Below are 14,185 nucleotides of genomic sequence, written 5' to 3'. Positions count from 1 at the left end.
AATGGCAATGAACATGCAATTATTGTCTCAAAATGTATTTTTAAACATTGAACAATGTTTTAAATGGTTACTAGATAATGAATAACCTTGCTCCTTTAAATCTGAAGTGTCCAGTTTTCAGTAAAATGAAGAAACCTAGAATTAAAGGTGGAAATCAAATAGTGTTTCACTGCAAGAAAAGTTAGAAAAAAAATGTACTTGAGAAGACTATTTTGAACATTCTAAATTTGTTATTATGAATATATTGAAAATCATGTACTTTTTTCAGTTTAAATCATATAAACTATGCCTTTTTAATTATTGAATGTAGTTTTGACGGCATCAGTACATGCAGAAATACCATTTCAGATTGGCTGAAGTACATAATTGTAAGTACTACTCTGCTCAAACATAGTTTAAAAAAAGTTTAGTTATTTTATATAATCTGGAAGAAACACATTTCTTTTACATTAAAAATTAAAGCTTTTTATAATATGACTTTAAAAGCATTAAACATAGTTTAAATGTGTATAGCATAGATAGTTTTTGATGTATCGTTAATATATTTTAAGATTTAAAACAAACATAACTATCGTTATTTGAAATACCTATTACGTAATTTTGTTCCACATTTTTATTAGTATTTCACTATAAAAGTAATGAATATCGATGATTCTATAATCATGATTCGATTGTAGTGGAAGTTGCTTATTATATTGCAGTCTAGATCTGTTCTTAATAAAACCTCATAGGCTGCATTATAATAAGTGGCCAATACCATAATCAAATCAGAATCCCACATTATCAATTAGAAATACATTGTGCAGTTCGCTCACCACTCGATTAGTTACGGCGTTATGGACCTTACTTTTCAGATGACCCTTGTATTATCTTGAAGGATATTTTTTTCTAGGCATCACCTTATGTGCTGCCCTAGCCTGCGCTGTTGGCCAGAGGCATTGGTGTCACCCCATTTGACTACTAGTTCCTTTTTATAGGATTTTTAAGTTTTAGGACTCTCCACAAACTTGTTGCTATCTTATTCACTTTATAAGCTTTTTGCATATGAAAATCAACAAATATTATGAAAGGGATAAAGTAAATGTATTTACCTACTCTTCAGGTTCTTTGATCATAGTGTGTGCAGCTGATCCATCCTCTACATAAACTATGGTATAAGTGATGTTTGTGTAATAAGGTTATGATCAGATTATGCAGTAGTAACTCTTAAATGACTTATTACAGTGTATTTAGGATAGATATTCAAATTGTTTCATTATTGTATCAGTGATTTATACATAGTTCTTTTATACTTGTTGAACACTACTGTTATAATACTTGACCTATTGATACATATGGGAATCAAGTATAACTGGATTAACGTAAACTCTGTTATAAATGTTAATGGAATTGTACAGGTTTTTTAAAAATCTGTAAATGTTTGGGTTTTAGTTATAATTATTATTGAATTAAAATTATATAAGTAATATTATTATTTTAATTTTTGCTGAATTACATATGTTGAAAAACATTGTTAAGATTTAAATAAGCCTAAATCCACAAATGAAATGAAATGATTTATTAGCCCAATAGAACATTACAATGTTATAAGGCTCGTCAAGAATAATAACACTAAACACTAAATAACAATTAAAAAAAAAAATACTAACTACAACACAAGTAACATATAGCTAATACTAGGTGGTATGATATTTTCACATCTTAATTATTTTTCTGGTGAATTCGGACGATAATCGTCAAAAGTATAAATTTCAGTTTTGAAGCATGTATTCTTTAATAGTTTTTTTTGAAAGCCTTTAATGTAGGAATCTCTCTCCATGCTAAAGGTAATTTGTTTAAAAAAATGCTGACTATTGTAAGAGAAAGATGTTTTAAAATGGGTTGTTCTTTGTATAGGAACAGGTAGAGAATAACTATTACGTGTTGTGTTGTTATGATGGGAGATAAAGGGATTGGACTGTATTCTTTTATATGTTTGAGTTAAAACTTCCATTATGTAAATACTTCTTACTGTTAAAATTTGAAGATTAAAAAAATGTCCTCTAAATGATTGATTAAATTTCAAATTTCCTAGAATTCGGATTGCTCTCTTTTGAGTTTTGAAAACCTGTTCAATAAATGGTGAACTTCCCCAGGAAACAATTCCATATCTCAACACAGATTCGAAATAGCCAAAATAAAATAGTTTTTGCTGTTCTTAAGTCAGTCAAGTCTCTAATTTTACGAATAGCATAACATGCTGAATTTAGTTTCCCATTTAACTGACTGATGTGATTTTCCCATCTAAGATTGTCATCTAAAGTAACATCAAGAAATTTACAATTTTTTGTAGAAGTAAGTTTACTTTGGTAAAAAGTTATTTCAAGTTGTTCTCTAAAGTTTCTAATAAAGTGAAAATTAAGTATGGATGTTTTGGAAATATTAAGGATAGTTTGTTAGCTTTAAGCCAGTTTAAAAATCAAACTAATGTTATCATATAATTTTTGAGATAGTTCAGTTTTATTGTCAGATTTAATCAAAATAGTGGTGTCATCAGCAAAGAGAATTAATTTGTCACATAAATTGAAACTGCTTGGGTAAGTCGTTTATAAAAATTAAAAATAATATTGGACCTAAAACTGACCCTTGGGGTAACGCCTGCCTCCAAATAGCGGGCAGGAGATAGATATTTATGGACAGAACCAGCACTGTTTTGAACTATCTCTACTACCTGGCTGCGATCCCTCAGAAAGCTACTAAACCAATTGAGAGCAACTCCTCTGATACCATAATACTCCAATTTATTTAACAAAATTTCATGGTCTACACAATCAAAAGCCTTCCGGAGGTCACAGAACAGGCCACAGGTCGACTGTCCCTGGTCCAAGGCAGTTAGCACATAATCAGTTAAACTTTATGATAGCATCTGAAGTTGACAAATTAGATTGAAAACCAAATTGATTTTTTATTTATTATTGAGAATGATTTTAAAAAATTTTCAAGCCGTAATTTTACAATAGTTTCTAATAATTTTGAAAAAACTGAAAGAGGTCTGTAATTTTCTTGCAAGATTTGAATTATTGTTTTTAAATATTGGAGTTACTCTGGCTACCTTGAGACGTTCAGGAAGACTCTGTGAGTCAGGGAGCTATTCACCAAAGAGCAAAGAGGTTTTGACAGGATGTGGGATGTGTTCCTTCAATATCCTTGGAGGTATTCCATCCAGGCCTGGTGGCTTACTTGATTTAAATTTACTTATAACTTCAATTATCTCTTTTTCACAAACAGGATAGAGATAAAATGAACCATTAACAAATGGATTTGGCAAAAAATTTTGTGGATCGTAATGCCTTGAATTCAGCAAGTCAAGTTGGTTTGAGATAATATGAGGTACACTTGTGAAGTGCCTGTTAAATGCTATTGCAACATCCATTGGCTCAGTAATATCTTGTCCATTAACAATTAGATTAATGTTTTTTACAGAAGCGAATGATTTAGTCTCTGAATTAAATGATATTCCAGTTGTTTCTTGGAATATTTTTTAGAGGATTGTATTTTATTTACTAGGGGTTCTCTTTTTGCATAAAGGACTATTTTCTTATGATGTTTAAGGTAAGTTTTATATTCTTTCCAGCTATTTTCTGTGTTTATTGACTTGGCTCTGGCAAACAGCTCCCTTGACAGGACAGCACTTGCCCTAACCACATCAGTTACCCAGGAATATGGACTTGACTTAAGTTTTGTTATTGTTTTTAATGGGAATGCTAATTCATAATATAATATCAGCTTATCAACAAATTTTGAGAAATTTGCATCAACAGATTCACCAGAAATCACATCAAACCAGTCCTCCTTTTGGAGAAAGTCATGAAACATTCTATGACCCTGCTCAGAAAATATCCTATGTGTAATTATTTTACTATTTTCATTTTTTAGTAATAAATTATTGACCATTTATTTTCAAAATTTGAGAAAATTATGATCTGAAAAAGCCAGAGTGAAGGTTAAGACTTGATAGCAAGATTCTGAGGTATGTTACTAACAATATTATCTAAACAAGATTCAACATTTTGGTAACTCTAGTAGGTTCATTTATAAAATATTTAAAATTATAACATTTTAAAATATTCTTAAAAGCTAAAGACTCTGAGTTATGGTTTAATAAATTAATGTTAAAATCACCTAAGACAACTAAGTACTTTTTCTCTTTCAAAGCTAATTCAAATAACAATTGCAACTTGGAAATGAATATATGAATATCGGAGTCTGGTGTTCTGTAACAACTAACAGTTAAAATATTTAATTTAATTTATTAGAATTAGTTGAAATTAACTCTATAGAGGAACATTCAAAAACAAAGTCTTCACTAAAATTTACAAATATCATTACGTTCAATAAATTGTATATGATTTTTTTACAAGAAGACAAGAACCTCCCCGTGTCAAACTAATTCTACAATAAATTGAGGCTACAACGTAATTTTTTATCTGAAAATATTTTAATTTTTTTGCTGACAACCAATGTTCCACTTATAGCAATTTATATCTACATTTACATCATGACTCAGATTACTCCAGCTGTATAACTTTATTTAGGATACTTTGAGCATTTTGGTGTAATAAGGTTAAGGTTTTTATATTATTAATATTTGTTTTTTTTGTGAATCTATACGGTTCTTACAGGTTAGAGAAGTATTGTTTTTGTGAATGTGATATACAGGCTAGGTTACTGTTAATATTTTCTTGCGCTGGATGTTTTTGGTTTATTTATGTATTTTGCAGAGTTCTCATTAGGTGTTGATGCATGGATGTTATGTAGAATAATGTCAGCTGATGGATCAATAGTTGCCACATGAAGTGTGAGGGGTTTATTGATTAAAAAAGTGGAGTTGTTTTCCGGTGAAGGAGCTTTGCTTTTACTATATGTATGTTTGTCCTGGTGTATGGATGTCTTTTTTTGTACAATTGTGGGTTTTTTCACCTTTAAAGACTGATGAATTAGTTCGGTTTAAAAAAGTTTACCTGATTTGTTTAAGTGTAGTCCAAATTTAGTATAATGTGTAAGATGTAGTGAACTCGTGTCAATAAAATTACATAATTTTACATTACTAGCAGCCTCCTCAATCTTTACATTTACTTTTCTTATACTCTCATTGAGAGCAGGCTGATCTAATCTATGAGGGATACCGATTATTGACATGTTAGTGTTGAGAGTTATATTAGAAAATGTATTAAAATTAAAATTAACTACACTAGCACTAGTAGAGTCTGTGATGTCGTTTGTCCCAGCGAGTAAGACAGCATGATCATTAAAGGTAAAACTCCTAGTCAAGTCCTGCAGGTTGTTGGCTACGTAGTTAAAAGGGGCTCCCGAACTGCTGACTACCGTTACCTCGTAACCGCTGCCTAGTTTGGCTTCGAGAATCGGTGCAAGGTCCCGGCCATGACTGTCCGCAGCAAGCAAAATTTTCCTCTTTGTTATTTTTTTCTTTGGCTGGATTACTCTGCTGTGTTTTTCTAGTCGGTGTGATCTTTGTTTTGTTTTTAGATCTACTGGAGTTTAAAGGTAAAATTCCGATCACACTACAAACTTCCTCTGGATCATCAATGCGACCCTCAAGCACTTGAAAAGAGTTTTTCTCAATGGCAGTGTAAATGTTTTTAAGTTTTTTTTTGTCTTTATCAAAGTTTTCTTTTTCATTTTTTCAGGCAAACATGTTGGAGATTGTGAGTAGGAGAAACTGCTGGTATTTTTATTTAATAATTTCATTATTTCTTCTTCTTTTTTTGAAGGACTAACATTTCTAGGTTATTGTTATGAATCTTGAGTTGTTTTATTTCTTCATTGGCTGCTATTAAGCCTTTATTTAAGGTGTCTACAACTAAGTTTAAGAGTTTCAAGTGTTTATCTAGTAGTTTTATTTATAAATTCACTATCTTCGTCATCATTACCTTCATCAGATTTAGTTTCCAATACTTTGGATATACCACAGATATCAGATAGATTGTTATTTTTATTATTGGTGCACATATAACAGCTCCAGTTTTGATTTGGATTCTGCAATAATTTTAAATTGAGAGTAATTTATGTCTGTACATTGCAAGGTGATACCACTGTAGACACTGACCAGAACATTGTATAGATGGTTTTGATTTTAATAGTTTTTTTGAACAGTTTTCCACAATTATGAGACTTCTGCTTTCTTTTCATTTTTTTGATTTTTTTTTTTTTTTTTTTAATTATAAAATAGGCCTAAGAATGAAATAAATAGTAAAATATGGAAGAATTTGTAAAAGAGTATGAAAAATATATTAATATTTCAATTAAGAGAGGATAATTTAACTAATTTGTGACATAAAAAGTATAAAGTTACGATGTAGTTTTTTGAACCTGGAACCTTCAGATTCAAAGTCTGTCACACAACCCATTGAGCCATCCAACAGATATGAAAATATAAGTCAAACTAGACAATGATAGTTTATTGTAGATGAAGGTAGATTAGGTTGTCAGAGATAAGTCAGTCACTGTCCAAAGGTCAGCTATCCTTGATAAGAAGGTAGACCTTCCTTATCTATGGTATAAATTATTGGGTGAAGTGAATAAAAAGTAGTATTTACTTGAAGTAAATACTTCGAAGTAGTAGCATTTTCTCAGAACGATGTGAATAATAATAAACTTCCACTGGGTAGTAAGTACTTCGGGCCGTCCGGAGTTGGTGAAGCATTTACTACCCTATAGCATTTACTTCACTTTTATTTTCCTTCTCTTATCGATAACCCCTCACCGCATGTTGGTGAACAAAACTCAACGTTCCTACGGAGTCCTGTTTATCTGGGATATCCATGTACCGGCTCGTCGGTGCATGACTCACTTGTCTGCTGTCTGTCAGTCACTTACCATTCTGGGTGCTGACTATGTCGTCAAGTGATGAGGCCGGTGACTGTGCTGACGTTGTTAACAGAACACTTTTTGTGCGACTATTGAGTGAAAATTCAGTTGTCGTAGAAAAGTCTAAAGTGCCAAGTGTCATGTGTGCTAAGAAGAAAGCTTGGGATATCATATGTTCAGAATATTCTAAAGCCACCGGGAAAATAGTTACTCCGGCGCAACTCTCAAATGCTGAACAACATGAAAACAAAAATAAAGAAAAAAAACTGATAGAACAGCAACTGGAAACAAAAAAATTAAACTTAAAGACTGGGAGAAAGAGTTCTTACTGCTCCTTACATAAGAAGAAAATCCTGTTTTTAAAAAGGTGCCAGGAGCTGCTTCAGTAGGAATTTGTGAAGGTGAATCTGCTAAAAACACAACCTCATCTAAACAGAAGGGAGCTGATAACATGGAAGTAGAACACCAGCCAAGTTGTTCAGTGGATTACATCAAGCAGCCTGTGGTAGCTGTGAGAAAAGGAGCGAAAAGGCTTGTCAATGCTAGAAACGGACGAAACAAGGGATATGTCCACTCCGCAATTACAGCGTGCAGTGTTGCTGCAACAAATGGAACTCCAAAAAATCCAGATAGAAAAAGAAAGAATATTGCTAAACAATTTGAAGAAGACTGTCAATGATGCTTCAACTGACACGGAAGACTTATTTTCTTTGTTATAGGAAATATAGGAATTATAAAATAGGCCTAAGAATGAAATAAATAGTAAAATATGGAAGAATTTGTAAAAGAGTATGAAAAATATATTAATATTTCAATTAAGAGAGGATAATTTAACTAATTTGTGACATAAAAAGTATAAAGTTACGATGTAGTTTTGAACCTGAACCTTCAGATTCAAAGTCTGTCACACAACCCATTGAGCCATCCAACAGATATGAAAATATAAGTCAAACTAGACAATGATAGTTTAATTGTAGATGAAGGTAGATTAGGTTGTCAGAGATAAGTCAGTCACTGTCCAAAGGTCAGCTATCCTTGATAAGAAGGGTAGACCTTCCTTATCTATGTATAAATTATTGGGTGAAGTGAATAAAAAGTAGTATTTAACTTGAAGTAAATACTTCGAAGTAGTAGCATTTTCTCAGAACGATGTGAATAATAATATACTTCCACTGGGTAGTAAGTACTTCGGCCGTCCGGAGTTGGTGAAGCATTTACTACCCTATAGCATTTACTTCACTTTTATTTTCCTTCTCTTATCGATAACCCCTCACCGCATGTTGGTGAACAAAACTCAACGTTCCTACGGAGTCCTGTTTATCTGGGATATCCATGTACCGGCTCGTCGGTGCATGACTCACTTGTCTGCTGTCTGTCAGTCACTTACCATTCTGGGTGCTGACTATGTCGTCAAGTGATGAGGCCGGTGACTGTGCTGACGTTGTTAACAGAACACTTTTTGTGCGACTATTGAGTGAAAATTCAGTTGTCGTAGAAAAGTCTAAGTGCCAAGTGTCATGTGTGCTAAGAAGAAAGCTTGGGATATCATATTGTTCAGAATATTCTAAAGCCACCGGGAAAAATAGTTACTCCGGCGCAACTCTCAAATGCTGAACAACATGAAAACAAAAATAAAGAAAAAAAACTGATAGAACAGCAACTGGAAAACAAAAAAAATTAAACTTAAAGACTGGGAGAAAGAGTTCTTACTGCTCCTTACACAAGAAGAAAATCCTGTTTTTAAAAAAGGTGCCAGGAGCTGCTTCAGTAGGAATTTGTGAAGGTGAATCTGCTTAAAAACACAACCTCATCTAAACAGAAAGGGAGCTGATAACATGGAAGTAGAACACCAGCCAAGTTGTTCAGTGATTACATCAAAGCAGCCTGTGGTAGCTGTGAGAAAAGGAGCGAAAAGGCTGTCAATGCTAGAAACGGACCGAAACAAGGGATATGTCCACTCCGCAATTACAGCGTGCAGTGTTGCTGCAACAAATGGAACTCCAAAAAATCCAGATAGAAAAAGAAAGAATATTGCTAAACAATTTGAAGAAGACTGTCAATGATGCTTCAACTGACACGGAAGACTTATTTTCTTTGTTTGATTAATAAATAATTTGTTGTAAGTTCCAAATCCTATCCCCCCATATAAAAAGAAAATAAATAAATAAAAAAATAATAATATTTAAAAAACAAAAAAATTATATAAAAAAAATAATAATTAAAACAAAAAAACTATAAAAATCATGTGTGCCTGCGATCGTCGATTAAACAAGACATTTAGAAAACTGGAATCTTTTAGTTAATTTACCTGCAGAAGAGAACAAATTCCAGTTCTGGAAACGTCGTGTTTTAATTTGTAACACTTAACGATGACAAATGTCCGGAATTTCCTTTAATTCCTTTCAGATCAACCATCGTCAACAATTAACTTTAAACATAGAATTAACCTGTAAATAGAACCTGATGTCACCTCCTTGATAATAAAACGTGACAAAAATACAGCCCACATTTTAATGTTTTAAGTTTTTTTACACCTGAAAAAGAGGATGATTTCCATTCCTCGAAACGTAGTGTTATCATTTATTGTAACATTTAAAGATGGCAAATGTCCCGCAATCCTGTTATTCCTTCAAATCATCCATCGTCAATTACAAACTTTAAACAAAGAATACATACATATATATATTTTTTATTTTTTATTTTTTTTTATAATACTTTAGAACAACATACATTTTAACATAAGAGTACATCAATAATGCAAAATATTAACTTCAGATTTCACAAATATGCTCGATAAAATTAAAGTTAAGTATGAAATAATAACAGACGCCTAAACAAGCCTTAAAAATCAACTAAAACAAACCATCAATTACATTAAATATACATTTTGCAGCATAAAAATGTCAAGTATTATTTAAAACAGAATTTGGATAATCTTTTGACGCTTTTCAACACCTCGAGTTTTTGTTACAGCATTTTTCTATTTGTTCTTCCGCAGCTAACTCTTCTTGTTCTTCTTCAAGGGCAGGATTTTCTTCAAGCTGATAGTCAAAGTTATCATTCAAATGTTTACTTATGTTATGTAGAACTGCACAGCTTACAATGAGTTTGGGAATTATTTTCCAGAGAAATCCTCACACAGTTTGCTATTATAGGAAACCTTTTTTTAACTTGACCGAAAACTCTTTCAACAATAACTCTTTCTTGAGCGTGCAGCCGATTAAATTGTATTTCGTCTTGATTGCGGGGAGGTTTGAAGGGAGTAATAAGCCAAGGTGAAATGCCATACCCCGAGTCTCCCAACAGACAAGCAGCCCCATCATATCTGGCTATAACCTCTCTTACCTGGCTATTTCTCCAAATTCTCGAGTCGTGAACACTACCCGGCCATTCTGCACAGATGCTGGTGAATTGTTCGGTCGATACAAGTTGCCTGCACGTTTATACTCGGGTATCCTTTCCGGCACACATATTCATCACCAAACAATCTAGGTTTCAGAATTTCAATCTGTGTACAGTCAAGTGCACCAATAACCGAAGGCAGCCTAAAACGGGTCTGCCACAAGAGTTGAGCATCATTTATTTTTCTCACTGAATTCGGAAATTTTAATCCAATGATGTGCTCGGTCAGTAATACAGTCCATAACATAGTGAAAGGTTTTACAAACCGTTGAGCGATCAACTCCGACATCTTCAGCCACTCCAATTTGAAATCCTGGATCAGCCACAGCACGTAAAAAAATTTCCATTTTCCCCCCTTGGTGTCAAAGCCCCTCCTCTTGTCTCATCACTTTCAGGCAGAAATTCAGCGGTCAAAAAATTAATGCTTTCATCCTCAAACCGTAAAAGTTGTTTTTGTCACTGACGTGCCGACGCTCACGATATAACTTACGTTCACGAACGTGCATGAACATCGCCATGATGCCGACTGAACTGAAACGAAGTCTGACCTACACCAGACTCCACAAAAACGAAGCAGTTTACTACAGCAAGGTAGTAGTTGCTAGGTTTTATTCACATGAATCTGGAGCAAATACTACGAGGTCCGGAAATATGAAGCTAGTACTACCCTTTGGTAGCGCTTTCTTTTTTATTCACTTGAAACGAAGTAATTGCTTCAAAATCAGTGTAACGAAGCAAGTACTACTTTTTATTAACTTCACCCAATTATGCCAGATCCAACAAAGTTAATAAAATGTTTTGGAAATTTTTCACACTTATAATAAATATAGTGGATAAACTTACTACCATTTTAATCTATAGCACTTAAAAAACTACACAATTTTATATAAAAATTTATTTTAAAAATCACTTTGAAACCACTTAAATAGAGAAACTTTTGGAGCTAAAAAAAATCAATCCTAATTATCCTAAGAAGTTTTATTACACATATTTCAATTTAAGAACAGTTCTGTCACTAGAAATTAAAATTAACGTTTAATCATCAAGCTTGATTTTAGAATATAATTAAAAATAGATTTGTAAGAGAGAGAAGACCACATGGGTATAAACAAATAAATTCAAAATTTATGATTAACAGTTTATAAATTTTGATTTTTTTATTGGAAATGCTTTCTGTATCTCCAAGATTGTATTTAATTGTATTTATTTCTTAATATTAATATAGAAGGAAAACAACTGTGAACTTAAAAATTGTTGTATTACAATACCGACATTGTTACATACAAAAAGTGATATTTTTTAAAATCATAAACATTATATTCTGTCATAGTCATTTGTTATTAATTAAAAAACTACTGTGTTACTTATCTAGGTTGAAATAAAAAAATCTCAAGTTGAAATAAAAAAACCTCAAGTTGAAATGAAGACTGGTACCAAATTCCGCCGAACGGCCAGTAGTGGCTGGCCATCATCTAGTTCATTTTCTTCTGAGTTCAGCAACCAAAAGTTGGATGAAAGAGGTCTGTATAAATTCAGATCACTCATTAGTTTTATTTAGTATCAAGCTATTTATATTAACAGGTTATTGTTACATTGTTTCATAATATTTTTATTCCATTTGAAAAATGACATGTTTTGGGCATCTGTATAGTACTCTGTAGGCTATATTGTATATGGGGTTTGTTTAATAATGTTTTTAAATTAACTCTAGGAAACATTACATTCCAACTTAACCAATTAGGCTCATACATTACAATATTTTAATTTTGTTCAAGCACTTCCTTGTTTGTTTTTACAATTTAAAATATAAGTTTAAAAAATAATTACTGTATACATAATTTTACCAATAGCACTCCTTTAATACTTATATTTATGTTGTTTAAAAAAATTGTCTTTATATGAAAAACTTGTCTTAACATTCAATATCACAAATGGGAAAGTTCTAAATATTCTTTCCGGCTCAGTCGAAAAAAGTAAATAGGTTTTGTAATAACTGAAATGTCATTTATTTATTCTCGTGGAATATACATTTACTCCATATCTCGAAAACTGTTCCATATACAAAAGAAGTTGTTATAAAAAAATGTTTAAAAATGTTATAACCATTTCAGAACACTTATTTTATTTTTTCTCTAGGTTTGTAAATAACAGAGTTGTGATTTTTTTTTAAATTGAATAGCCGCTATAATGAAACGAAATAGCATACCAAGCTGGCCAACAAAGATAGTTGAGATATTAATAATATGAATTTTTATATAACATTAGAACTTGTTTTAGCATTCCTTTCCATACTTCTTTGTGGCCAACAAACATAGTCGAGGTATTACAGTCAAACCTCAATATAACGAACCTCAAGAGACCGGACAGAAAATTCGTTATAATGAGTATTTTTGTTATAATGAGGTTCGTTTGATTTTGTTTAGGTTTGGTACAATTTCGCTACATCGAGGTTCTCAGACCATCGGCTTGGTCGTGTTAAAACGTTGTGAAATCGTAACTGTACTGTATTTAAATAGTGTGTAAAACGAAATAAAAATGCATTTAATTTGGAACAATGAAACTTTATTTTTATTATTTTGTTTCAATTAAGAATACAGTATGTAAAACAGAAGAACTGTAATACAGTAGCTATGTACTTTGAAAACACATTAAAAAAAGTTTAAAAGCAAACATGACCTGAACAAAACTTAAAAATCTTATGCTATAATCTTCGTTATAACAAGGTGCAGTCGTGGAAAATTCATTATATAGAGGTGAATTTCGCTACAAGAGGTTCTAACAAAGAAAAATTCACTATACCGAGGGTGATTTATTTTTTCCAGGATTACTAAAAATTCGTTATATCGAGGTTGTGAGTATGCTTTATTTGTTATGTAGAGGTGAAATTTACATTTATTCTTATGGAGACTTCTAGAGGATTTAGAAAAATTCGTTATATCAAGGAATTTGTTATATTGAGGTTTGATTGTAATAATAAAAATTTTTGTACATTAGAACTAGTTTCAGCATTCCTTTCTCTACTTCTTGGCGATTGACAAATTCTTATGGGATTTACATGTAATAAATATTTTGAAAAGCATTTGAGATACAAAAATGTTATACTACACAATGTTTGGGAAATTTTACAAACATTCCAGAACACTTTTTGTTTTTTCTATATCCATAAATAATAGAGTTTTAAGGAATTTGAAACGAAATGGTGTACCAGGCTACCCAACAAACTTAGCTGAGATATTTATAATGTCAATCTTTTCATCAAGTTTCAACTTGTTTGGGCAATTTTGGCGGACAGTTATTGTTTGTAGAAACCGTATTATATAACATATATAGATACACTTTTGAATAGGGAGTGGTTTTGAGCTATGAAACTCCTGTTTGGTGAAGTTTCCAGTAAGTGGTACCATGAGGACAATTGTAATAGGTCGATTTTATATACAAAATAAACCTAAAACCAGAAATTTTTAGTACAGAATTTCAAAGTAAATATTGTATTATGATGGTAACTGGAAAAAATTTCCAAAACTCATGGAGAATTTAGTATGCATAAACTTTTATATAGTGTAAGAATTTCTCTCTAATTTTATCAAATAAAAAAAAAACCTTTTATCTTTTCTCAGTAGTTTTTCGTAACTTCTATTAAATTTGACATTAAAGTCTTAAAAGGGTCACCATTTTAAAATTTAAAATGTCATTTCTGGTTTAGTCAGAAGACTTCACTTACTACTATTATCCCAAAATTCAAACAAGATTAAGATATTAGTCTACAACACTGATGGTATGACACTATGGTTGTTTTTTTAATTATTCATAATACTTTAAAAGCCAAAAAACATTTTCATCAAATAAATTGTTTCTAAAAACGTGGACCTGTTCAGTTGCAATTCATCTAGGTATGGAAAAACATTTTCACTTTTCA

The 14,185-nt window shown here is 31.7% G+C and overlaps 1 protein-coding gene across 6 annotated transcripts in view; it reads left to right on the top strand.

The window, feature by feature from the left end:
- The window catches only part of LOC124359444, a 47,477-nt gene that overhangs the window by 1,359 nt on the left and 31,933 nt on the right, over positions 1–14,185 (top strand). For 5 of the 6 annotated variants that reach the window (XM_046812199.1, XM_046812214.1, XM_046812190.1 and 2 more), the window contains exon 2: positions 11,642–11,789. In XM_046812199.1, the coding sequence (XP_046668155.1) occupies positions 11,642–11,789 (148 nt within the window). The remainder of the gene's footprint in view (positions 1–11,641; positions 11,790–14,185) is intronic. The other variant, XM_046812205.1, reaches the window with a different exon arrangement.

Source organism: Homalodisca vitripennis, chromosome 1, assembly GCF_021130785.1.
Source record: "Homalodisca vitripennis isolate AUS2020 chromosome 1, UT_GWSS_2.1, whole genome shotgun sequence".
Lineage (NCBI taxonomy): Eukaryota > Metazoa > Arthropoda > Insecta > Hemiptera > Cicadellidae > Homalodisca > Homalodisca vitripennis.
This window is presented reverse-complemented; position numbering and strand designations above follow the sequence as displayed.